Consider the following 27,892-nt stretch of genomic DNA (forward strand, 5'->3'; position numbering starts at 1 on the left):
GATTTATTGTTTCAGCTGCAAACAATCCTTCACACGAAAAGAAAAAGCCTCTTGCCCTCCAGGCTGTACACTGGGGCCAAACAGATTGACTGGTATTATGCCTATTGACTGATTGCCTAGCGGGTTGACTGATGATGATGATGATAATAACAATAATGATCATTCCTCTCTACTGCAACATGCCTGTGGCCTGCATTGCATTACTTGGCAGACATGTGACATTAATTTGTCCTTGTGGCAAATGCTTGTGGTTTGGTTTGTGCATGAAAAGGCTTTGGCACTGATGTTAAAACTCTGTGCAGACCTCTCTCTCTCCCTCTCTCTCTCTCTCGCTCCCTCCCTCCCTCTTTCTCTCTCTTCATATACTTCGCTATATTCCGCTCAATAGCTCCAGTCGCGGTTAACGGGCGTGCGGTTGTCAGGAGAGACGCGCGTGCAGTACAGCGTAGAGCTTAAACGGCAGAGCGGCACGGGCTCTCCCCCGCCATTTCCTCGTGCCGAGCCCTGGAATGTCGAGTAGCGGCTCGGGCTCTTCCTCGCGGAAGGAGTTCGATGTGAAGCAGATCCTCAGGATCCGATGGAGGTGGTTCGGTCACCCCACGGTCCCTCCGCCTCACTCCCCGCCGCTGGGAGACTACTTCGCCGGGAGGAGAGCGGGTGGTAGCTCCGGGGACGGACCTTCAGTTAGCGGCTGTAGCAACCCGACTTCAGCCAGCGTAAACCCCAGCTCGGGGGGTCACGGCGGTCTGGTGGCCAGCGGTAGCGCTGGGTCTAACCTGTGTAACGGCAGCAGCAGAAAGTTTGCTGATCCGGCGGGGAGTCGGGGCGGTCCGGGGGGAGCGGCAGTTGGAGCAACGGGGAGCTCCTGTCCTCGCTCCTTCAGCCAGCCAGAGTGCAGGAGCTCCGCCGCGGCGCTGTCGTGGGTCTCCCCGCCGCTTCACCGTCGCTCTCGGCCGGTGACGAGCATGGAACCCCCTGGTGAGGCTCCGGTGCCCCAGCTAGTACCCGAGCCCTACGCTCATGTCGGAGTGGAGGAGGAGGTGGCGGCGGCACCGGGAGCGTCGGGCACCGATGAGAATAACCACCCGGAAACAGACTCCAGCTCTTGCAGGTAGGAGGAGGAGGAGGCTCGAGTTTTATGTCTGCTTTGGGACAGAAACTAAACTTAACAGGGCAATTCACAAAATACACACACTCCTAAAAAGTTCGATCAAATGGCGAGCTTCTCCACTCGTTGAATCAGCTTTTACGGTTACCGGAACGCAAACGATGAATCATTCTGCCTTATCATCACATTTCACCACCGTCTTCCAGCTACCTCGCATTGTGTCATCTTAACGTTATCACGTTCATCATTTCTGGTACACACAGGGCAGGTGGAAACTGAATATGCTCCCACTGAGTCTATAGAAAAAGTAGACGGGGTATCCGCTAAGCAAGATGTGACTGACAGTGTAAGCAGTAGTGGAGGGCCGCTCATTACATACAGATAGACAGAAAATGATGGCTGAGTACCTTTGGGACAGCATGTGGTCCACTGATTTCTCCCCTCAACCACCTAATGAGGCTTCAGCAACCAGGCTCTTTTAGAAGAGACACAGACCCAAAAATTCTCACTCTTGTGATTATGAGATCTTCAGAGTCAAATTAACAATATGACTCCAGGGCTGAGGTCCACATGCAGCTACATACTGCACTTGACATTTACATTGTTTTGTTTTCAGTGACTGATGCTCCAGCTATTACTCACAACCCTCAGCCACTGCATGTTTGTGTGCACATGCATGATGGAGTGTGTTGCATTGGTGTGACAAGGAATTTAATTAATAGTTGCCATGGAGACAGCGAAACAAAGCAATTAGGGCAACATAACTCCTCTTTGAGCGCATCTGCACAGACCCCCAGATTTATGTATTTATTATGATGCAGCAGTAAATGTGATGAAGTAAAGGGAGAAATACAGTGTGTGTGTGTGTGTGTGTGTGTGTGTGTGTGTGTGTGTGTGTGTGTGTGTGTGTGTGTTTATGTGTGAGTTTACTATGCTGGCATAATGATGCATCTGAAAGCCTCCCATTACACTCTGTGTTCCCAAGACACACATCAGAAAAAATAAGTGATTCAGCAGACACACACATGCACACTCACACTTAAAAAACAGTGTGAGTGAGTAAATGCAGGTTTAATTTTTAAAATTGATTTTATTCATTCTACACCCCATTTGTTTTCTCCGGAAATCTGTATGATTTTATGTGAGAGACAGAAAGAAGGAGAGAAATATGGTTTTAAAAATAGCCTCTCTATTATTATGCATGGCTTGATGTCATATCTACAGTGATGATGGGAGTCTGGCAGCACTTAGACAGGAAATTACTTCTCTTTAATAGCAATGCACACACACACACACACACACACACACACACACACACACACACACACACACACACACACACACACACACACCAGCCTCAATACCATAGACAAAGAGGAATTTATGATGTGAATCTGAGCAGATTTTGAATACTCATTGTGCATGTGTATGCATAGCCATGTCCTTGCACATGCTATATTTTTCTTACCAGTACAGATATTAGTTTCTGCAGTATACATGCGCAGCCTCATGCATGTATGTTTTGTGATTTGTGTCTTTCTATATGCTATTCATCCCCTCCCTCTGAGAGCTCCTGGGTACAGTATGATACTCCAAGAACACGAGTGGCAGAATCCCAAATGGGATCATGGGAAGGGACGCGTACAGAATCCCAGAGTGGCTGAAGGCTCGCCTCGACTCCACTGATCTCCTCCTCTCCCTTTTTACTTTCTCACCCCACCCAGCTTCCCCCCTTTAATCCTGGTGTGCCTCCCTTATGCTCTCTCTCCCCCTATGTCCCGTGTTCATCTCTGCCCACCCTTGTCCATTCATTTGCCCTCTTTTTTTCCCCTACTGATGTGTTGGGGAAACAAAAGCGTTTGTATGTGTGTCACGGAGGGTGTAACGTGACCATGCAGGCATCATGGCTCTATGATCACGTCGTATATCAACTAACAGAACTAAGTTTCATTTGCATTAGCTGTTAGCCCACAGGCTAATCAGGCTAGATAGTTAATCACAAGGGAGTGTGCCTGTGTGCAAATGTGTGTGTAAGAGAGAGGAAGAGAGCGAGGCAGGGAAAGAGACACTAAATGGCAGTTGTGTGAGTGCCCTTGCCTGGTGCAGGGGTTTAAAAAATCTGGCTGCATGGTGTTGATTTGCCCCAGACACACTCTCTTTCTCCTCTCTCTCTACCTCTCTCTCTGTTTCCCTCTCAGTCCATGTTGAGTGCCTGCCGGGCTCAATTAAGAGGACTGGAAGGCAGCATTCCCCCACTTCAAAGCCATCTCCTCTGGCAGTATTTAGCCACACCATTCGTCTACATACACACTTGCACGCACACATGCATGCACGCTCACACAAGCGAGCGGGAAAGCTAGCCAAAAAGCCTCCTTGGAGGGTTAGTGGGATAGGGAAGAGAGAAAACAGAGGCAAAGATTGATGTTGGCATGATGGGATGAGGTGGAATAAAGTGAGTGATGGATTAGTTGAAGATATATAAGTGAGGACAGGAGACGGATATAGAGGTGTAGAGGACAGAGGCAGATGGAAGATGACACATCAGCAGCTGCACACACAAAACCCTGAACGTGTGCATGAATACTCATCCTGTGAACGCCACTCACACCATTAATAAAACTTTTTTATAGTGTCAAATTATTTTTAAATTCAGCTTATTAATATCAGTTTTCTTTCTAAAGACCAATATCACACATTTTTCTTAGAGTGCTTTAAACCTACAATTGCTGTTTGTTTTTTTGCCATTTGTGGGCAGCGCAAAGAGGGTGTAAACAACACTGACATTTTATTACCTTTGAAGTTGATATAGTGAATACATTAGCAAACAGCAGACATGGAACAACATTAGCATTCGTTGGGAGTCAATTTCTGCATGGCTCTCTCATGAGTGTTAGTCTTACATTGACTCTCTTTTAGCTCTGTTTTTGGCCTTCACCAACAGTACAGTAGATTTATCAGAAAGTTTTATGCATAAAACAGCAATAACAACGCAGATGAGAGTGAACCAAAACAGTCAAGCTATGGGACAGATAATTAAACCAATGATCAAAAAGATATTTAAATGCTCCTTGGAGGTGGTGAGTGTAAATCTAAGTGCTAATAGGATCTGGACCAGAAAGAGGGCACACTACAGATACACAGAAGAATGATATCAGATTTATAATCCTGTTTAAGATCATTTAGTCTTCACATTTAAGATCATGTTATGTACACAGAGCCACATTTTCCATTGCCTTCCCAGAATTTCTGTCTAGCTTTCTCTCTGTTTATTCCTTAGAGAATATGCGTGTGGAAAATTGCGATTTAGGACAGCAACAAACCCACACACAAACACGTGCTTCCACATCCCTAAAAGAGTATGATTTCTTGACACTGTAGAGTCGAAATGATTCATCCTTGGAGTATCAGTTTATTTCTTATCTCTTTGTGCTGTAGGGCCAGTCCTGCCACTTCTGCTGTTAAATTAAAAATGGAAGCTGAGCTCTTGCTCTCATAAATTAAATGCTGGTTTGGGAGCCGTGATGGCTGATGATTCACAGGGTAGCCATACTTCAGTGCTTATCTTTGATGAACACAAATGAACACACTAACTCATCAGCTCAGACTGGAAGAATAAGACATAACAGCCCTGGGCTTTAACTTATCCACCAGTGGGTAGTGAATGTTGAAGCCATCCTGGCCCGAAATCCTGCTTCATTTCCCATTGTTGGTATAGATACAAGGAAACTGGTTGCCTTTAGGGAGCAGAGTAAATTACTGCATATCCTATGGGCTCAGCTCCCACAGCTATTTAATTGGCAGCTTCTCTTTTAAGTGGGCTAAATTTATCTGGCCATTTACTCCTAGTAATTGGACCATTAAAGAGCTTTTGTCTGCTTCTGGCGACATACAGTAACCCTGTTGAAAAGTGAAGGAGAGAGTGAATACATGTGAGGGAATGGTACAAAGAAAAAGATGTCACATGGAAGACGCAGAGCAGCTGGTGTAGTTCCTTTCACACATCTGTCTCTTTGTCTTGAGCAAAAGGGAATCAGCATCAACACATGCACTCAGAGCCTCTGTCTCCTTCTCTCTGTGTCTTTTTGTCCGTGTGTGTGTGTGTGTGTGTGTGTGTGTGTGTGTGTGTGTGTGTGTTAATACCTGTCTTTGTCTGCGTGTCCCTGTGTTGGCACAGGACGTCGAACAGCAGCGCCACACTGTCCTCATGTGTGTCGATGGAGCCATGCGCATGTCCAGAGGAGTGTATGTTCACCGCTCTGTCCCACGCCGACGTCACTTTCCGCAAGATGGAGGGCTACCTGAGGACCCGACAGCTGTGTGATGTCATACTGGTGGCTGGAGACAGGCGGATACCTGCTCACAGGTAGGATCAAAGAGACACGAGACACTAATGGTTATTCTCGTCATCGATTAAGCTCTTTGTTATGTGTTAGATCCATTCATTCATTCATTCATTTGTCAAACCTATAGTCCACAACACACAGATATTCAATTTACATTGATGCAAAAGAGAGAAAAGCATCAAACACACATTTGAAAAGCTGCAACCCGTCAGTGTTTTCTAAATGACTTGACACATTTATCAATTACTCAAAGTTGTAGTTAATTGATTTTCTCAATTATTCAGCTAGCACTATAAATGATGAATGTTCTTTGCCATTGTAAACAGAAGTGTAATACTACTGTTCTAATGACAGAATGAAAGATTAGATGATGACTGCAATCATCAAAAATTGCTTTTTACATTTTTGTGGGAAATGAAGGCAGAAATATAATTGGGAATTTCAGCTTTCATGTTGTGAAAATGTTGTATTTCTTTTGAGACAGAGGTTTATTTTGGCTACCTCTTACTCACAACCTGCTGGTCACTCTGTAAAGCATACACATTATCAATGTTAACACACAAACACATACACTTATTGTCACTCTATAGACTCATGTCTATATACAAGATACTGACTAATCAATCATTAAACGATCATTAGTTGCAGCCCTAAATCCAACATGTACATCAAGGCTTTTACTATGGACACACATGCACACACATTACCATTAACTCTTGCATGCAATGATGACACATTCATCACATCTGAGTATGTGTGTACACACAGACACATGCTCAGATGGACACAGGACACTGTTTGGAAGGAATCTTTCCCACACACAGCAGAACCATAGTCACATGCATAAAAGTCCCTTTTATTTTTGTAGTCTCTTTGTGCCACACATAGTCAACTGAGCCTCTGAATCATGCATCACACACACACACACACACACACACACACACACACACACACACACACACACACGCGCGCGCCTGTCACCCACCTCACAGTCCCTACTACACTGCTCTGTCCCTGTTGCTCTCTGGGCATGTGGCCACTGGTGCAGCAGCAGAGTCCATCTGGACAAGGATGAGACTGAAGAGTGGTCCTCCACCAGCAGAAAGACTCCTTTTCTCTCACTGCCTTCCTCTTCTGCCTCATTTCATTTAGTCCTCCAGGCACAGATGGTGACAAACAAAAGACCCTGCTGTATGAGAATCCTAATGGTGTATGTGAAAGAGTGTGTCGGCATCAGAAGTTGTGTGTGTATGAGTGTGTGTGTGCCAGCAAGGGGGTGGGAGTAAGACATCTTTGTTTGAAAGTGGTTGTTTTGTTTGCAATTGATTTATTGTATGTGTAGGATAAAAGCGCTTCTCCCAGAACAAAACATGCACCTTCTTTCTCTCCCTCTCTCTGTGTCTTACCTGTACGCACAGACAGATACACTGTACATGCTGAATAGGCCACTTGTACTGTATATAGCTGCATATTTCTTGTGGAGTATGTTGCAAGCAGTGCATTTTGAGCAAAACCTAAGCTCCTCTGTATACGTGCTTTAAAAAAGTAGAGCACAATTATGCTTTTTTTTTCTCTGGGGCTATACCCTACAGAAATACATTACCTTGCAAGTCTATTTTTGTACCCCCATACAGACACTTCTGTAAGAGTGCTACCTTAACTATTTTAGTCAGTATACCTTTAGTTCAGAAACATTTAGTGTGCTATTATTGTAGGTCAGTAGATATGCATCTGGGGCACATCATGTGCATAATATGGTTCTTGTCTGTTTTTAGTACAGATGGTAAGACTGTGTGTGTGAGTGTTATACAGCCATGCTCTCTGTGAAGCTACACTTAGCTTTGAGCTAAATCCTAACAAAGCACAGCTGAGGGTAGATGGGAATTTCATTAGTTTTGCAGGAATTTGGTCACAAAGTGCTGGTCAAACTCAAAATTTAGGCCAAATTACATCGTTGTCGGGACAATGGTTGTGGAGACACTTCGATCAAAACCTGATGGTGGTTCTTCAGGAAAGGGTTAGTCAGAAGGATTCATTGTCTGGGAATCATGAATGTCTTCTTTTATGCCTGTCCGTGGTGTAGATGTAAAAATATTTCACTGGATATGACAAAACTTTGTCTTGCTGGTGGTGTGAAAAGTCAGGGGATCAGGAAACATCCTCCAGGAAACATGAATGTCTGTACTAAATTTTATGCAAATTCATCCAATAGTTGAGGTATTTCAGGCTAAACTGGTGACCAACTGAATGTATGTCTTCTATACCCTCAGTTGAGAGTATGTGTAGAGAAAATTCATAATACTGGTAGTTGAGTAAGTCTTTCCTACCAGCCCTCCTGTTGTTTTCCCTTCTCTGTTTTTCCATTGCTGTATCTCTGCACCAAACAGTCCATCCACGTTCAGACACACAGTGTTCAGTTTCCAGCTCTTGCCTCTTTTCCTGAGTCCAACTCGGCTGTTTCCTGCTCTCCTCACTCTGGCATTTTGTCTACTCTGTGCTCTTTCCATTGCAATGTGACACACTGCCTGCCATGTCTCTGTCTTCAGCAAGGTGCATTTGTGTGCAAATAACCCATTGCTGTATATAGCCTGTGTCACTCACTGCAAGTCAGACAGAGACCCACATGAAAAATTAAGACGTGAAAACGGTGTGTGTGTATGTGTGTGTCAGACAGAAAGAGAGACAAGAAAGAGATACCCGACTAGAATACTGGCAGAACAACTTCCTGCTGAGTATAGTGTGTTTTGACATCTTTTTCTGTAAAACACACACTCGCACCACTCTTCTCCGCTTCAGGCAATCTGTCAAGGTCCCAGTGTCACACACAGTAATGAAATTCTAAACATATACACATTAAGTACACACACACACACACACACACACACACACACACACAGTCATGTCAACCGTGAAGTCAAAAACACACGCAAGGACAAAAACAGTGCAAGCAGAAAATCAGCCGAAAATTGTGCACACACAAAATCATTTTGAACCAGTGGAGATCTATTAATTTATCTGTCAAGCAGAGCTCTGACATGAGCTTCATCACGATCTGCTTACTTATCATCAGCCACACAGATCAGGATATTGAAAATACTGAACCCTGCAGTGATTGGGAGACTGCTATATATGTCACTGTCATTTCGCATCCATTCAACACTCACAAACTCATTTACAAAATCACCTCCAAGAGCAAAGAGCGAAGCTACTGTTCGTGAAATATTAAATAACGAGTATTTCCTGGTGCTATTTAATCACAGTGACACGGCGGGGTCATGAATTGTTGCAGTGGGGAATTAATTTACTTTTTTTCTATCAGTGTCCTCAAGATAATTCCTCTCCGTCCTTCATCTGGCTTGCTCTCCATTATGCCATTTATCTTTTTCTCCGACTCATTCGCCTCTAAATTTTACATTGACCTTTCACTAAGCATGCTCCTCTCTCTTTCTCTTTCTGTTTCTTTCCCTCTCGTCCGTGAGCTCAGCTGCTGTGATTGATACGTGCAAATTGAATAATCTCCTCTCTGACTGCACGGATTGGCATGTCTTTTACAAGGCATGCCAGGACTTGAATCTAGCCGGGGCTTTGTCTTCTTTTCTATTGTTTTGTGTGGACACGTCTGTGTAAAAAGATGAAGCCATGTGCAACTAAAGAATTGAGAAATGTGACGAATAGAAAAATGCTTCTTTTTTTTTTTACACGATTGAGGCAAAAACAAAAACCTCTGTAGAGAGTTAGAAGATGAAATAAGTACACAGACTGTATGTTGAATTATAGTACAGCGCTGACCTTCGAGTAGCGTGGCCATGGTTATTTTTTCCTCATTTGTTTGCTTTGTAAAATCTTTGAGTGTCCAGAGTATATCACTATGTTAAGCCAGGAGATGTGTTACCGCCTTGTTAAAGTGTGTGAATGTGAGAAAAGCTTCTGGCCCTTATGGCATCTCTGTGTACATTGTACCACTTCTTCCAACATCTTTTCCAAATATCACTTTAGATTCACATAATCGAGAGATCTTCTAATGCCGCACTGATTTCAAAGATGAATAACTCTAAACAAATAACTGAGTTCAGGTAAATCTCCCTTGTGTCACAAGTCATGAAAATTCATGTTCAATATTAAAAACATGGTTCTATTGAGGGGAAACTTGCTCCACTGCAGTTTGACTATCAGGCTTTGAAATGTCTGAGGACGTCAAGCTCTTTATCTTCAATATGCTCACTATGCACAGACATCTGGAGAAGCCTCAGGCCCATGCCAGGCTTTTGTTTGCACAGTTTTGTTCCAGCAACATCTATTCAGAGTGAGGAGTATAGCCTCCAAGATGGGTCCCATTTGGAGGGGATTTATTTCTTTAGGGGAAATCAGGCAATTTAATATTTAATATTACATGCACTAATGAGTGATTTTTATTATGTCTGGAGTGCATACATTGAGGATTTTTCCCCCTCTACCACAATGATAATTATGGTCCATTTATTTACTGTTTTTCAGCCCACTTGGCTGTCCCCCTGTAACCATTTGGAGAGATAAAAGGCGTTAGACAGTGTTTAATTCAGACTTGTGCTGTGTTGAAAGTGTAAAAGTAATCCGGGTGCATATTCAGACATTGGACCCACTTGTTTAATTACTATCAGATTAACAAAAAGGGGTCTGAAAGGGGTTTAAGTCTAAATCAAGCAGCGAATGGATTTATGTAATATAGCAGTCAGATGAGAAAAATTAACATTCAAGTCTTTGATCAGTCTTGCGTGAATGAGTGGAAAATGTCAATGTGTCCCTGGTTACTTAGTTTAGATTTGGCTTTAGCTAATTTTGACCCAATACTTTGCAGCTCACATGACTCATAATGCTCCACTCCCACTTCATGAGCCTACTGTGCACCCCTGTAGGTAGTTCAGACTTTCCAATCTTGCAGATGATAGTCAGTAGGTCGTAGCAGAAAAACCATATCTGTTTTCATTATCACACATGCAAATGAAGACTTTTTCCATAAACTAAGAATATACACGCGGTTGTCAATTTGTCAGTTTAGCTTCTGCTTAAAGGTTCTGCTAAAAGATTTTCTGCTTAAAATCAGACATAATAGTTTCCATCGCCATGCTACATGCTTTTTTAGCTGTTGTTGTTGTTTTCTTTTGTATGACAGTGGAAATTTGCAGACCACTTTGAAATGACACCTTCGGGTCATTAGTAATTACGATATGTTGTCCTACAAGGAAAGGTTTTCTAGTAAACGGTCATACTCAGAGGCAGAATGGAAAGCAAGCTGTCATAGAGAGGAAACTAAGATTTTCAATATGCCTCACACTCCTCAGAGGACTTCATAGTGATGCGCTTGTTGCTTCACATGGAAAGTGACAAAAAATAGTTTTGTACAACTTGACAGTGAAGTTCAAACCCTGCTTACTTTCTCACCTCCACACAGCTGGCCAACATTCACACCCACGTCGCAGGTTTCAGAATGATTTGTTGGATGCAGTTGTTGTGAGGCGTCAGGGAAGGCGGTTTCAGACACTAATCAATCATCTGACAAGCTCCTCGTTTGGAGCATACTCATGCTTTTAATGTGACTCTGTGATATACTTTCAGGATGATAATACTGTCCCTTCATTTCCAGGCAGCATCTTTTCCCCGCTCATCCAGACTTGTCCTGTCACCAAGGTCAGAGCAGTCTCTTCCTCCATTACAGCTGTCCATCCTCTCTAACTGATGTCTGACACTCTCCCCTTTCAGACTCGTCCTCTCATCCGTGTCAGACTACTTTGCGGCCATGTTCACCAGTGATGTTAGAGAAGCTAAGCAGGACGAGGTGAAGATGGAAGGAGTAGACCCTGATGCTTTGTGGGTCCTGGTGCAATATGCATACACAGGTACACAGGCTCCTCAGATTTCTCAAGAGAAAATCACGTACGTTAACAAACTGGTAGTTATCAGACCTGCTTACATTTTTATGCAAGTAGTAAATCAGTCAAGTTCAGCCATTAACTATTCATTATCTTTCAAGATGTTGGATTTTATAAGAACATAGATGTTTCTTATACTGCGTTTATACGGGAGGGGTAGCATGAGCAGCACATTAGCAGAGCGGCAGCTTCTGCGCTCTGTCTTTGTCTAAGCAAGATGCATTCAGGCACAGTAGGTCACCCACGGTTTGGCAGCACTCAGAGCTCAACACGGTCACTGTAGTTACACACATAAAACAGAAGAAAATAGACCTGAAGTGTAAAAATACGCTGGAGGTGAGTAAAAAGCAAGCCGTTACCTGGTTTGTGTAGACAGCTGTATTGATTAAAGGAGCACATTTTTGCCAACAGACGTGCGTGAGACAGACGACTAAAATACACAGCTGAAATGCATCCCATATCGACACGCTGTTAAAGACCAAAACAAAAATAAATTAATCTCATATATACAAGTATTGCGGGAACAAATGGGCCTGGGGCTGAGTGCCACAGATGGATTAACACATCGTTCCCATCTACCTAAGAGTAACTGCTGTTATTTTTAACAGTAAACGAACAATTCAGATTCCAATATGAGGGCTGCATGCAGTAGCCATGCACATCTCAGCCTCAGCTAAGTGATGGATTGGCCGTTTACACCACTACATCATATGGGTCACACAGTTTTAAGTATTTTTTGGATTATTTTCATCGTTTCCGTTGGTGACGGACCCTTCAGAACCCCTCCAGCTATTGTTATGGATGTGTTAACTTTTGTAATTGTAAAACAGTGAAAGGCTGAACAGGTGTAATTAAGTTCTAGTGGGTTTTGGTTTGGGATTAAAGTTGAAAAAAGCTCTCCAAATACTCGTCTTCAGCAGCCATCATGTCTTCCATGATAACGCAATGGATTCATTTTGGTCTCACTTGTATAAAAAATGAAGGACTTTCATGATTAGTTGCTTGAGTTGATGCTGCTGTTCCTCTCAAACTCAGAACCATTTAAATGATGAACACTGTAAAATGTGCAGTCCTTTTGTGATATCTTGTCTTTCTTGCCATCAGACTGTCTTCTTTCTTTGTCTTTCTTCTCCATCTCCTCTCTTTGTCTCCCAGGCCGTCTCGAGTTGAGGGAGGACACCATCGAGTCTCTGCTGTCAGCCTCCTGCCTGCTGCAGTTGTCGTCGGTGGTTCAGGCTTGCTGTTCGTTCCTCATGAAGCAGCTCCACCCCTCCAACTGTCTGGGTATCCGCTCCTACGCCGACGCTCAGGGCTGCCATGACCTGCAGAGGGCTGCTCACGCCTACACCATGGTGGGTACACCTCCAGCGATCATAGAGCCGCCACGAGAAAATGAATGAAACAACTGCTTGAGAAAATATGGATCTGAAAATGATAATGTAGCTTCAGAAAGACCACGCGTGATGTTTAGGTTTTAACAATTCACAGAAGAATAATTGGCCTCCCTTTTACGACTATCTACTACCTCTCTTTTCATCTGTCAGACCTTGGTCATTTTCCCAGCTTTCACGTTATTCTTGGTAACAAACTGGTTTCTAGCTCTCAACGCACCACACACCATTATCGCCACAATGGCAGTTTTCAGCACATGGTTGCTATGGTGACTGTGAAATAGCTCTTCCATCGACTTGATCATTCTTTTTCTTTTCTTGTTCTCTCTTGTCTTTACGTGCCTTTTTTTTCACCCTGCCTGGTCCTGTGAGTCTGTCAGCGTCAATATTCCCCTCTTCCTTTCTCTGTCTGTTTCTCTGTAAATGGATTATTGTTCAACTTTAATCTAGGGTAATTATGTCATGGAGGTGGCTTTATCTGGGTGTGACTGTCTGCCTGTGTCTGTAATTCTCTCTCACACACACACGCTTCACACATGTGCAGGAGCTATACAGTACAATAGACTTTTTTCATTTTAGATATTCTGTTCATGTGGAAATCAGATCACATTCACGTTATGTGTTCTTTTTCTTCCCCTACTCTAGTTTCAATATTTCCTTCAAAATGAATAGATCATTTAAAGAACTGACTCTGTGTATTAGCTGATTGTCAGAAAACTGCCCTGCAGCCTATTTTGATAATCAATTAATTGTTCAAGAAATTCTCAGGTTCCACCTTCTTAATTACAAGGATTGTCTTTTATCGTAGTTAACTGAAAAGCAATTTGAAGAGTTCACCTTACGCTTTAACGGAGGCTGTGATGGACATTTGTCACTATTTTGTGACATTTTGTAGACCAAAAAAAATGATGGGCAGTTTAATCGACAATGAAAATGATTGTTAGTTGCAGCTCTATTCTCCATTTCTCAGGCAACCTCTTATACCTCTAAATCATTCTAACCTTTTCTCATCAACGCTTTTTTCTCCAGTTTTTCATCCGTCTTCCACTGACCTTTCGCAAACCTTCATTTCCTTCCTTTTTTTCCCTCTCCTGCCAGCCCTCGATCCCTTTCCCCTCACCACTCATATCCTCCTGCTGTTTTTTTCCTGTTTTCACTCCTTTTTTCATCTGCAATTCATTATTCATTCGTCCTTACTCTTGTGAGACTGATCTGACTCTTTCCTCCTCTATTCTTAAAGCCATTTCATCTCTCTGTCCACCAGGAACACTTTTTGGAGGTGGTGGGAGGCCAGGAGTTCCTGTTGCTCCCAATGGAGGAGATGGAGAGGCTCCTCACGTCTGATGACGTCAACGTGCCGGACGAGGAAACTGTGGTAACCTCTTTGTTAACGTGGGTCGGTCATGACGCCGCCTCACGGGAACGTCACCTGCCATCGCTGCTGGCTCACATCCGACTGCCGCTGCTTCAGCCACAGGTGAGAGCTGCAATGGGCTCGATAATGTAAATGGGGTCGCTCCTAGCGATGAACCTACATAGAATTATCTCCTGACTCTGCAGCTCCCCTCAGCTTTACGCAGCTTTATAGCAAGTGTGTTTAGCTGTCTCGCCCCCAGCAGGCAGCTGTTTTCTGGGAAAAGGCTCTTTAAAATGCACGCTACATGCTCAGCACCAAATGACCACAGACACAGTTAACGACTCATTGGTGAACATACTGGAGCGTTTAGCAGCTAAAGAGCCAGATAATTCCCTCACGAGGTGATGGAGACCAAGAACGGAGATAGAAGAAGGGTGAATATTGGACTAACATCCCTCTGGTGGCTAGAAAGATGACTCCAAATTAATGATGGTCCCATACCATTTTTCCCAGTGCCAGTTGTGATACCTGAACTTTGCATATTGGGCCAAACCCTGTATGGATGTGATATCATTGTTATCATTGTTGTATGGCCTGGCTCTGGTTTAACACTTTGTAAAACATGAACAACTACATACATACATACATACATACATACATACATACATACATACATACATACATACAAATATACATACATATCCACTTGTAAGATTAGTATCTACACTGATACTCATTTGGTGTGTCAGTTTGATGCATCCTTATTATTGATAATAACAGTAAAATAGTAACAGCTCATTAAGCAGTTTCATGTCTGTCAGTGTCGCTACATTCTCAGCTGCCTCCCTCTTTGTCTCTCTCCCTCCTTTTTCCTTTGTCTCTTCCCTGCCGTCTCATCCTCTCTCTCACGCTCTTAAATCAGTTAAATGGGCAATAATGAATCTGTATATTGCTGAGAAACAAAAAAGATTAATTACAAGCGCTAACAAGCGCACATTAGTTAACTTCTGTGTTTGTGAGGTTGTTGTCTGTTTTTCTTGATGTGTGCCATCAATCAACACACTTTGAAGATGAAACTTTACGGCATAAATATTGTAGGAGCTTTGTTGCTCTCACAGCAAAGTGTGCAGCAAGAGTGTGTATCAGTCCTCCTCCTGATTATCTGCTGGTCAATTTTCACTCAGTATCCTCTTTAGGCAATTAGAGGGACTATTGCCATTGCACTTAACATACTGTGGATCACAACCATTACAGGTGTATGCTTGTGGCTGTATCTGTGTGTATTTGAGTGTGTGTGTGTGTGTGTGTGTGTGTGTGTGTGCTTGTGTGTGGTTGCGCTTGTGTGCTTGTGTCTCCACACTCTTTCTCCACCTCTCTCCTTTCCTAGCTTGTGTAGCAGTATCTTGACTGGTAATGTGATGCTGAGAAGTTTATATGCGAGGCAGAACCTCAGTTACAGCCTAGGGCATCAGGTACACTCACACACACAAACACGCATACACACAAACACACACACACACACACACACACGTTTCAAACCTTGATTAAGTGTGATATCTCTCTTAACTGCAGCTAAATTATCTGTTCTCTCCATCTCCCTCATCAGTCATTTCCCTCACTATATATAAAGAAACTGTAGAGATAAAACTCCCCTTGTGCCCCTCCCCCTCCCCTTTCTCTGCCAGTGTCTATACATCTCCCAGGTTTTGCACTTGTGTGGTATACAGTATGAATATCTCAGATATATGGCTTTGCCCTGGTCAGCTGAAATCACTAGCAGCTCTAACATGTAATCGGGGGAAGATGGATGGCAGAGAGGTAAAGCAGTGGAATAGCACTAGAGCAGAGGGAGCAACAGCAAGGCAGATGTAGATGTAAAGGTCGATTCAACCTTTAACAGTGTATACCACCACCACCAGCACCGTGCCAAACTGCCAAATGAATTAACATTGAGCAACCTCATGAGCTGTGAAATGCCAATAAAACAATGTATAAACCTCACACAGTCAACCGATCAATATTCATCAACCAATTAGTCAGCTCTCTATCTAGGCCGCTATGCGATTACTCATCAAGAAGATGTCAATGCATCAAATTAATACCTTTAATCCCCTCTCCCTACTGTCACACTCACTAACAGAGACACACTCACTCGGTCTGTAATCTTCTCAGTGGAGCATCTGTGGGTTGTTAATCGGACAGATTTACAGGGTGTGTGGATGTCTTCATCAACAATCAGTAATTGATCTGCTGATTATTTTCTTGATCAATCAGTCTTAAAAATGGCAGAGAATTGTTTAAAAAAAAAATCAAAATACCCATCACTGCTTTGTTTTTTTCAGTCTCTCTTTTATTTGCTTAACTTTGTGAAAACCAGTTCAAAACCCAAATATATTCAGTTTCCTAACATAGAGGACAAAGACATGAGTGAAATTTCCCATTTTAGAAGCTGGAACCAATGAATTTTTGGCATTTTTGCTTAACAGAACTCTACAGCCATGGCAACATAATCACAATGACAATGCTAGCATGCTGCTACTTAGCACGTATAATGCTTACCATGCTCAGCATTTTTGTTTAGAATATTAACATGCCAACGTTTGCAAATTACCACTAAGCACTGAGGTAAAATTTTGTTGGGATAATGACGCTAGAGGAAAGGTCAGGGAATCAACAAAGTCCATAGGTTTCATTCTCTGTGTACAATAAATAGCTATATAGAGCAACCAACAGACTGACTGCCATCCATATAAAACAACACATAATTAACTGATTAATACTTTTAGGTCTTGTGTGTGTGTGTGTGTGTGTGTGTGTGTGTGTGTGTGTGTGTGTGTGTGTATGTGTGCCCATGTATTCACATTGTGGGGACCACATCGAGTTGGTAGAAAGGCAGGGTGTTCTTAAAAAGTCAAGATGGAGACAGGTGGATGCTGGTAAGAGCATGTCTTGCAAGGGGAATGAGAGGGGAGTAAAGCATGAAAAATATACATTGCTGGGAGACGTGTATAGATGGATGTGTTTGTCTGAAGTGTCCATGCTGTGTGTTTTAAGTGTGAGCTGAAACAGAGAGGAGAGAGCTCTACTTTCTCACTGTCCTCTGTGCGGTAAAGAGAGGACAGAGAGGAGAAGGTGGGACGCCTGCAGGATGCAGTCGTATCTCATCCTCCACATTCAGTCCCTCACTGTGTGATGGATAAATAGCACAGGCGAGGACAGACACGGTTTTCTATCTCTGTCTTTCTTTATCACGCACACGCACACAAACGAATGCTGAAATAGAGTTCACCCTAATTTGTCCCTCTGTGATTGTATGCAGTGGAAGCGTGGGTTCACCCTGGCGTGTAAGCTGCTTATCCATTTACCATGCTTGCTTTACGCTCTCCACGTCTGGCTGGGGAAATTGATTTTATATTCAGTGACCAAATTGAATTATTTAGGCCAAATCTTCGTGGTGGTTCGTGGGAATTATGGCAGAGAGCACGGAGGAAAAAGAGGGTGTAGAAATAATTTAGCATTTTTTACCCCTTTATCAAATATCTTCTATTACACTTGTCACTCTGTGATTGAATGGTAGCAGCCGTTTCTGAATGTGTCCCCACTGACTTCACTTCAGCCAACACACACATAGGTGCAGGGATACACACAGTCTGGAAACTTCAAATGACTTTTATAGAAAAAAATCAGTCTCCTCTGGAACCGCGACTGCTTTCCATCTATTAACGCACACGCGTACACAAACACACGCAAACACACACCTATCTAAATGTAAATCATGTAATTCATGCCTTCTTGCCCTCAGGGAAAACTTGTTTCTCATCACCCTGCTTCTCTCACAGGCAGTGATTTCCTGTGGATGTATTTTAAGGAACAGACTGGTGGATTTAAGTGCTTCATGCTGCAGCCCCTGGCTCTCTGTATGTGTGTGTGTGTGTGTGTGTGTGTGTGTGTGTGTGTGTGTGTGTGTGTGTGTGTGACAAAGAGAGAGTGTGTGTGTGTATGTGTGTGTGATCATAGATGAGGTTAGAGGGTATGGACTTGAAAGCTGATGAGATATTGAGGACAGATTAGTCCTCTCGTGTGTCAGATGATCAGTGTGTGCGTGCTCTTGTGTATGTGTGTGCGTAAGCAGTAATGGCTGTAGGTCTGAACTGATCTAATCTCTCAATCAATGAGAGAACAGCTTTCTTTCGACCCTCAGACCTCCACAATCAGTGATAACATCGTAACCTACACCCACAGTACACACACACACACACACACCCTGCTTCAACTGCTTGTCGAAAGCATTTGTCACATGTCTCTGTGTGTTTATGTGTGTGTGTTTTTCTTCTTCTTTTTTATGTGTGTAGTTCTTGGCAGACCTGGAGTCCAACCCTCTGCTCCGGGACAGTATGGAGTGCCAGCGGCTGCTGATGGAGGGGATGAAGTATCACCTCTTGCCTCAGCGCCGGCCCCTGCTTCAGAGTCCCCGCACCCGGCCCCGCAAGGCCACCGTTGGGGCCATGTTCGCTGTCGGGGGCATGGACGCCACAAAAGGTAGAATAGTCACTTGCACATAACCACACACAACCAGACATTACATATTTACTGCATAGTGTATATACTCCATATTATTGTAGTTGGAGTTGTATAGTTTCAGTGTTTTCTGGTCATTTTTGTCTTTATTCAGTAGTGTACAGTAGAGAGCTGACAAGATATTAGTGAAACTCAAATCAGGGACATTGTGATGATGTGGTCAGCATATCTTAAATCAGTCAATTAATTAGTCGATCAATAAAAGATGAATCACTACTTTGGTAATCAATTGATTTTTTTAACCATAAATGGCTAAAACGTAGGGATTTTTTTCTTTTTTTGTATATAGGAAAATAAATGTGTAGAGTAATCGATAAACAATTAGCCCTAATGTAGGCAGCAGGATGTATAATTAAAGAATGTAAAATTCCCAGACATCTTATCTTAATTATGACATGATGGAATAAGTGTCTCATATTTATTAGACCTTTGTAATCATGAGAAAAGTCTAATCTTTAGCGGAGATAATCATGCACAGAGCTCATTGATCCATGTGTGCTTGCAGCCTCTGTGTCACACAAAGATACAGTCTAATTTTAGGGGGTAAATGAAAGTGGGACAGTCCTACCTTGACCTGACATCTCAAGAGTGGTTATCCTTGGTCAGGTTGGCCAGTATTCTACGCACTGTGTTGATAATAGGAAGCAAAAACAAAACCAAAAAGGGAAAGGTGTTCCTGGGAAGGTGCAGGATGTAGCCGCAGGTACTACATTCGATGTAGCTGGACAGTTCAAATGTGAAGAAGAGCAAAATTGGAACACAAGGGGCCACGGTTTTATTGACTTGCTTTCCTGTTGTTTTTTCCAGGTGCTACCAGCATCGAGCAGTACTGTCTGCGCCGGGACACATGGAGGCAGGTAGCCACCATGAGTGGACGGAGACTACAGTTCGGTGTTGCTGTCCTCGACAGCCGTCTCTATGTGGTGGGCGGCCGAGATGGACTCAAGACCCTCAACACTGTGGAGTGTTACAACCCGCACAGCAAGACCTGGAGCGTAATGCCCCCGATGTCCACACACAGGCATGGCTTAGGTGAGCACCTTGTTTCAAAGTTACAAGACGAAAAGGGTTTGCAAAGGTTGATTAGTTGGAAGGACAGTGGATAATAATTTTGTTATTTGGATTGTGAATATAACATTACAGAAGTACACATATTTTAAAGAAAATTGCTGCAATATTTTTATTTATTTATTTATTGTTTAATTCATTTTTTACCTTTTGGTTAAAATTGTCTTTTCACTCCGGACACAGTGAGGTCAAAGATCAGTTTCAGCTCCAGAACAGCGCCTTTCCAGTAAGTTATTCAGTGTCATGCTCAAGAGCACTTCAAAAGGCTGAAATGAACCCGTGTTATCATGTTTGGAGGGCAGTCTCCCCACTCACTGTGTAAGCCCACTATTAGAATGACATTTGAGAAGGCGTGCTGTGCTGGTGCTTCATTGTTTTTATAAATGTGTGCATGTGTGCGTGAAGGGAGAAGGGGATTGAAACACACATCTGGCACCACAGATGTTCTGGCAGATAAATCCCTTGCGTATGGAGGTGTCAACATGCTGCTAACTCTGCACGCCTAATGCCCTTGCTGTATTTGCACACACCCGCACTCTTGTCCTAAACGCGTGTGGTTTTATGAGCTTGTCCGAGCTGATGGTGTTTTGGCGAGTTGCCACGATTTAACCATACATGTGCAATTGTGTATCGCAGGGGTAGCCGTCCTGGAGGGGCCCATGTACGCAGTCGGCGGACATGATGGCTGGAGCTACCTCAGCACAGTGGAGAGGTGAGAGGATACTCCACACAGCTGTTTTATTCTGTTATTTACTCTGCATAAAGGATCAGTTCAGCTACCATACAGAATATATAAATATATATATTTTCTCACTTACCTCTTTGGTACCCAGCCATGTGAATAGTTTTGGATTTATTTGACAAGGTTTTGAGATATTTGATTCTGAAATCTCTGTCTCCATCCCAACACAATGAGGTGACAGTTAATATGAGTAGCAGTATAGGAATATTTTTTCAAGCTGTTGACAGCAGGTTCTGTGGATATTTATGTTTTTGGGAAGACGTGTCGCTTCTGAAAGATACACTGATGTGAAAACAATCTCTTAACCGCACTGCATCTCTTGTTGGAACATTTTTAGAGGGTCAGATTAGTCATGTTTCACCACGTGCAGGACTGAGAAGTCGTTTACATCATTTTTACTAGGTGGGACCCTCAAGCTCGCCAGTGGAGCTTTGTTGCAAGTATGGCTACACCCAGAAGCACAGTGGGAGTAGCTGTACTCAACGGCAAGTAAGTGAGCTCACACATTGCTTCACATATGGACACTATATCCAAGTTAAACATTCAGTATTAGCACACGCACTGTAGCACTGAACATGCTTTTTGGTTTCTCGTGATGATACATAGCCATAAAAATAGTTAATTTGTATGATAAATCCAGTGTTCACAGTTTGGAGAGCAGAGACCAGTGGAAAACATTTTTCATCGGCTTGAAACCAAACTGTTTCAGTCCTGCAGGAAGCACCTAAGCTTTTTATCCAGAGGAGGAAAAAATCTGAATTTGTCATGTATCTGTGTGTTTGGAAGATGAGAGTAACAGAGACAAGGTCATGTTAGTCTAACTGCTGTGCGAAAATGCCTCCTTTCCTGCACAGACAAACTGCAATATCAAACAGTAATGGAAATGATGACAATACACACAGTCACACAGCGAACCCACACACACATGCACACACACACACACACACACACACACACACACACACACACACACACACACACACACACACATTTATACATATTGATAGTGGAATTTGATAAGTTCAGGACTTGAATCTCCTCACTTGCCCCAGAATTCTCCAGCAGCCGACAGTAGAATTTATTAGAGTTGCAATATTTCACCGTTGTTTTTATTATTCAGTGGCTCAGAGAGGCGCTTCAGAGAAAGGCTTTATAGATGCTAATTAATACAGAAACAACTGATTCGGCTAAGCATTCCCAATAGTGTGTGTGTGTGTGTGTGTGTGTGTGTGTGTGTGTGTGTGTGTGTGTGTGTGTGTGTGTGTGTGTGTGTGTGTGTGCATGTGCAAGGCTGGGTGCATGTGTGAGTGTGCATGTATGTGTTGTGTATTCACTGGCCTCTTTTCCTGATGGAGCTCATTACTTGCTCGACTGGTTCTGATGCACTTCTTTTTTCACCCTCCCAACTCTAGACTCGTGGATGTTTGTACGCGTACACACACACACACACACACACACACACACACACACCTAGTGACTGCTCAGGACTGTGGTGCCCCAAGAGTGTTGGATGATTGATTTTGCTCACCTCACTTTGTCCCCAAATCCTGTATATACCCCCCCCCCCCCCCCCACACACACACACACACCACACAAATGCAACCTTATACCATCTGTTTCAGTGTCACTAAATTGAAAAGGGACTTCCAAAGTGGCAGAACATCGCCCAGAAATGTGGGCAATGTTTTGTGAGTGTGTGGTAACACCACCTTCTGTCTTCCTCAGGTTGTATGCAGTAGGAGGTCGTGACGGCTCATCCTGCCTGCGCTCAGTGGAGTGTTTCGACCCCCACACCAACAGGTCAGAGACAAGGGACCTCATTCGAGCAGAATTAATTGCCAACTCCTGTTTTATTTCATGTCTCCTGTTCTTTGTAGCGAAGCGCCTCTGTGCTTTTAAGGTTATTTACTCACAGATCAAAGGAGACAGCTAACCCTCTCAGGGTGTTAGAATAAACCACGTTCAAACAGCTTCTGTTTATCAAGTACATTCATTACAGTCATCACTGGAAGGACTGAGATGAGGTTCTTATTGGTCCTAATCTCCTTTTTTTTAAAAAAAACAAAACAAAACTGAATATGTTGTGAAAGATTTTGGTTCAGTTCCTCGCTGTTTGAGGTGGTGTAAAAGTCTGCTTTTTTTTCTCTTTCCCTTCCTGATATTTTTAACTTCCTTCTGCAGGTGGAGTGGTTGTGCTCCCATGGCAAAAAGGCGTGGAGGAGTGGGCGTGGCCACATGGCATGGCTTTCTATACGCCATCGGAGGTCACGATGCTCCGGCTTCATCCCTTGCATCTCGGCTAAGTGACTGCGTGGAGAGGTGAGTCTGTGCGTACTGAGTGTGTGTGTGTGTGTGTGTGTGTGTGTGTGTGTGTGTGTGTGTGTGTGTGTGTGTGTGTGTCTCCCTGCTTCTAGTCTTTATGCTAAGTGAAGCTAATTGTCTCCTTGCTCCATTCCCTGCCTCCATGCACACACGTGATTGACTGTGATCTGGAATAAAATGAACTGACTTTAATTTCTTGTCTCACTTTGTGTGTCGTGTGAACCTGTTTATATCGTGTGTGGCGTCTGTGTACAGGTATGACCCTCAGACAGATGTGTGGACAGCAGTTGCCCCCATGAGCATCAGCAGAGATGCCGTTGGTGTTTGTCTTCTTGGCGACCGTCTCTATGCTGTGGGGGGTTATGATGGACAGGTGTATCTCAATACTGTAGAGGCTTACGACCCTCAGACAAATGAGTGGACACAGGTACACACCCAAACACACACACACCTAGAAAGAGTCTGTAAAATCTAATAAGCCTATTCTCTTATTGTACACACATGCAGAGATTTATTATGCATGCACTTACTCATATGACTGTAGTTCAGTAAGAAGAAGTAGTAAATCATGATCTATGCCAATAAAGTTGTTTTATATACACACACAATCATAGTTTGACCTTCTCCCAGCTCCTCTCCCATGTGTCTTGCCATGTCTTCATTGTTATGTAAATGTGTCTTTTCCTCATGCTAATATTGTCCTTGCCGCTGCAGCAGTAGAGGAAAGGGGGACTGTCTCAAAGTTGAACGATTTCGTTCAATAGAAGTATATCGCACTTCAGTTTATACCTCTGCATAGCCTCCAAGGATTTCCAACCAAAGTCGCTGGAAATCAGCTTTTTTGGAGACAAGCACCATGCTGAGAAAAAGAGGGGGTGTAGGTGGGCAGATTCAGAGACCACTCAAAGTGACGCGGGGGGATGAGGACTAACTGAGATGTGAGGGGACCATTAACTGTGTCCTCTGTTCATTGTCAGAAACTGAAATGAACACACCAGTAGATGGCTTGTCTGTCCTGTCCTAGTAACAACACTTCCTCTGCTTGTGTTAGCACAAATCTGTCAGTTTTTTGATTTCTACAACAGATAACGTGGGTGGTATGTTCATGTTTGAAATTAGGTGACTGACAGACAGCTTTGACTATCTGTGTCTACTAAAACTAACAGGACTAGACAACCACAAAAGGCACAAAGCTTCCCTCAGAGCCAAAGGATTATTGTCACTCCCCACTCCCTGCTGTGCTAAAGTCTGTGTTTCCTTGGTGGGGAGTGACAAGGTCAGAGTAAGGACGCCAAATATCAATGTTGTGCATATCCTACATTCCCATAATAATCGCTTCCCTTCAGTTGGCTGTCTGAAGGTCATTCTTGACCTTAGGAACAACAGACGGCAAAGGAACTTTCCATCACATCACATGATCTTTGTCAGCAGATATAGAGTTGTATAGTGGTCGCAGAAATGTCGATGTTCAGATTTCCATTTTATCTGAGCACTTTAAAGCTGCAATAACTCGTTTTTTGTTTTTTTATTTGGGCCAATCGGATGCAAAGGAAGCAAGCTGTCAGCACAGCACTGACATGTGACCACCTTTGAAAGTGATGTGACGAACTTTTTGGCAGACACAGAGGAACATTTAGAGTTGTGTTTGTGTCCACCTTATGATTCAAAGTCCAATATTAACCCTATTTTAGCTCTATATTTGGTCTCCACCAACTCGTTAGAGAAATATCTGTCTCTTTTACAGCTAAGTGCTCCACTATGTTCACCAGGTAGTTGTTAACTATGTCTGTCTGCAGTTTGGAGCCGAGCAGGTAGTTTACAATGACTCCTTAGAGCCCTTTCACTTAAATCAGCAACCTGCGGTGGCCAGAAGCGATGCTTTGAGAGCAGTGAGAGTGAACCGTAAAGTTGCAGCCGGAAAACTAAATAAATAAAAGAGTTATAAAAGCTGAGGGGAGCTGCAGAGTCGGCTGATAACTGATTGTCTATCACCACGAGTGATCTATTAAACGTTACACATAGTCATTTGAGACGTTGCTGAAAAATATCAATGAGAGGCTTTAAGGACTTGTCATCCATGTTGGCTTGAAGTGTCATTTTCAAGGTTGTTGACTGTACAGTATTGACTATCCGACAGGTTTTAAAAAGCCCCCCATAGTCCTCAAGAATATGATAAAATTTCCCCAACTCCAAACAGGAGCATCGGATCTTTTAACTCAGCTGAAAACATGAAAATGACATGATTTCACAAGACTGTGGTTGTGCTTCTGTTTTTTTGCTTTTCACAGGTAGCACCTCTGTGTGTGGGCAGAGCAGGAGCGTGTGTGGTGGCCGTCAGGCTGTGAAAACACCAACGTTCAGCGAAGGACTGTGCATGATGTGACTCGGAGATCCTGTGTGTCACCAAGAAACCTGTCCGCCCACCAGCATGCGATCACCAAGATGGAGACTGATTACGGACACACGTCAGGTTTAACACTTCGGCAAAATCAGAGTTTACTCTCCTTAACAACTGCCTGCCATTCATTTTAATGTTTAGGATTAGGTTACAGTTATGTCATGTGTCATTCTGCCATGGAGGTGAACCACCATCACCACCACTGATGAGGGATCTGCAGTTTATCTGAGCATGACAGAACAGCTGTCTCACAGCTTTTTTTTTTCTTGCCTATTATTTTTTTCCTGTAGACAAGTTGGGACACACACACACACACACACACACACACACACACACACACACACACACACACACACACACAAGAAAACTACATGTCGGCCTTCAGCATCTATTCCTGCTGAGAAAGGTGAGAGAGACAGAGCTTGTCAAGACAGTTGAGATGCCTTTAAGAGATGCCACTTTAAGCTCTCGGTTTTCCTAACAATACCTGATAGTGTGTATTGATGCTATTTTAATATATTCCCTATTATTTTATGCTGCGGTTGGCAAGTGCTCTCCTCCTCTTTCTCTCCCTTTCTTGCCCGCTGACGGATGAAAGAAAGACTTTTGACATAATCAGCACAACCTTATGAACAGCCATGCTGTAAGAAACTGTGACGCTCTTTATTCTTTCCAGTCAAAAACATATCATCAGGCTTCATCTAATGTTTCTGTGTGTATGTCTTCCATGTTGCATCAGCTCACATCTGAAGCATAGAGTACACTGTGATATGCACGTTATTGTAGCTTTTTTACAAGCTACTCTGGCCAATTATCCAACTTTTTTTTGCTTTTTCTTTTGCTTTTTAACTTTATAATCCTGCCATTGTTCACATAATTGAGGTCCATGAAGTGCTGTTATTGGGTTTACAGGCTGAGTAATAATAAGAGTAACTGTGGCTCTTTGTTGATCCCTGTAGGGAAATTTTATTTTCAATTTCCCACGGAGCAAAGGGTCAGCTCTTTTCAAGCTTGGTTTTATACAGAGTCAGTTCAGCTTTTCTGTCTTACCCCTCTTTCTTCCCCTGTAGTAGTTTCCTCTGTGTGTGTGTGTGTGTGTGTGTGTGTGTGTGTGTGTGTGTGTGTGTGTGTGTGTGTGTGTGTGTGTGTGTGTGTGTGTGTGTGTGTGTGTGTGTGTGTGTGTGTGTGTGTGTGTGTGTGTGTGTGTGTGTGTGTGTACGTGTACATGTGTTCGGGTGCTCAGAGATTGCAAGAAGTGTATTTTTATCTCAAATGAGAATCTTCCCGCTTCCCCTCTCCACATCGTCGATTCCCTGCTGCTTTCGCTTCATCTTCATTTTCCCATTTCATCACCACACACACAAACACACACACACAATCACACGCACACACAAGTACATGCACCACTACGCTTTAGTACAGAATTGGATACCCAGACAAAATGAACAACAGACCATATAATGAGACCATGAATTTAATAACGTTGGTTCAGCTGGTGCGACGTTTTGTTTGATGTCGAGTTCAAAGCGTTATTAGATTTGATGCTGCTGCAGACAAAGTATCAGACATTAGTGGGAAATGAAACGACCTCATGTGTTCATATTTGGGGGCTTGTTTCGGTAAACTTACATGTCAAGAAACTTGAAGAATACAAAGATGACTGCTGAGTGCAGGTTCAATACTTAAATGCCACAGTCACTTTTGCTGTGTCTTTAATTGTCTATTTCCTTTGTGTGGCTCAGTCTGCTCCTCTGGTGCATGTGTGTGTGCGTGCATGTGTGCTTGCGTGGATGTGTGTGTGTGCGCGCACGCCTAGTGCACAGAGAGCAAACTCCTGACAGTGAGAGGCAAAGCAGGCATCCTGTCTGAACTGACAGATCTAGAGCTAATGTAGCCCCCAGGATGCACTTCATAAACACATATGGACGTATCACATATACACACACACACAAACACACATTTAATCACACAGCTGAAAGCCAAGTGCCCCAGGAGCCAGCGAAGATTGAAAAGCCTCCCATACTTGCCGGCATGACATCTAAAAAGCAGACACGGGCCAGCTAGCGATTCCCTACAGCTGAGCTGATGTTTATTCAAGCCTAATGCACAGCTGCATTATTCTATTTTCTTCCCCTTCAAACCTGCCCACTGTTTATTTAGAGAGTAATTCTCTTTAGATCAGAGCAGAAGAAGTGTGTCACCTCCACTGTGTAGATGTAGTCAGAGAGTTTGATTTCAGTCAGAGGTTAAAAATAAAGACACATTCCAAGTCAGTCTATATATTCAGTGTATATTATGTACATAATAAATCTGTATGTAGTCTTATTGCATTATGCTGTATATTATATAGTGTACACTACATATATCATGTTATTGTGTGTTCCTTTTTGTATCATGCATTGAGACGAAGAAGTAATAAAATGATGCTTGGTGGGAAAAGGTGAAGCTGCTCATCTCCTCCTTTTGTACCAGAGTACTGCACCTCCTCTTTTACAATATGAATTATGTATGTACAATATACATCCTGCTGTAATATGCTGTTATTGGACTTTTATACATTAAAGTCAAAGTGTGATTTAACACTTGTTTCTGTTTTTTTCCCCTGTGTAAAATACTAATGTTCAGCAGTTGAACACTAACAACTAATTCATGTTTATGGTACAGATGTACCCACAAGCA

At 43.1% G+C, this 27,892-nt stretch overlaps 1 protein-coding gene across 1 annotated transcript; it reads left to right on the plus strand.

Annotated features, from left to right (window-relative positions):
• Positions 1-414: 414 nt before the first annotated feature.
• klhl5 (kelch-like family member 5) lies at positions 415-27,785 on the plus strand. Its single transcript, XM_070983909.1, has 13 exons — positions 415-1,111; positions 5,283-5,471; positions 11,188-11,324; positions 12,513-12,709; positions 14,013-14,225; positions 18,458-18,644; positions 19,491-19,715; positions 20,388-20,463; positions 20,896-20,982; positions 22,219-22,293; positions 22,675-22,812; positions 23,071-23,242; positions 25,104-27,785. The coding sequence occupies exons 1-13, from the start codon at positions 510-512 to the stop codon at positions 25,158-25,160; spliced, it is 2,355 nt and encodes a 784-aa protein (XP_070840010.1). The 5' UTR covers positions 415-509; the 3' UTR covers positions 25,161-27,785.
• The last annotated feature ends 107 nt before the right edge of the window (positions 27,786-27,892 follow it).

The sequence above is a fragment of the Chaetodon trifascialis genome, chromosome 2 (assembly GCF_039877785.1).
Source record: "Chaetodon trifascialis isolate fChaTrf1 chromosome 2, fChaTrf1.hap1, whole genome shotgun sequence".
Taxonomy (NCBI): Eukaryota; Metazoa; Chordata; class Actinopteri; order Chaetodontiformes; family Chaetodontidae; genus Chaetodon; species Chaetodon trifascialis.

Excerpts from the sequence above, each read along its gene's own strand:
- klhl5 (XM_070983909.1), top strand. The coding sequence starts at position 510 with ATGTCGAGTAGCGGCTCGGGCTCTTCCTCGCGGAAGGAGTTCGATGTG. Across the intron at positions 5,472-11,187 it reads AGGCGGATACCTGCTCACAG|ACTCGTCCTCTCATCCGTGT; the intron begins GTAGGATCAAAG and ends CTCCCCTTTCAG. Across the intron at positions 18,645-19,490 it reads GGGCATGGACGCCACAAAAG|GTGCTACCAGCATCGAGCAG; the intron begins GTAGAATAGTCA and ends TGTTTTTTCCAG.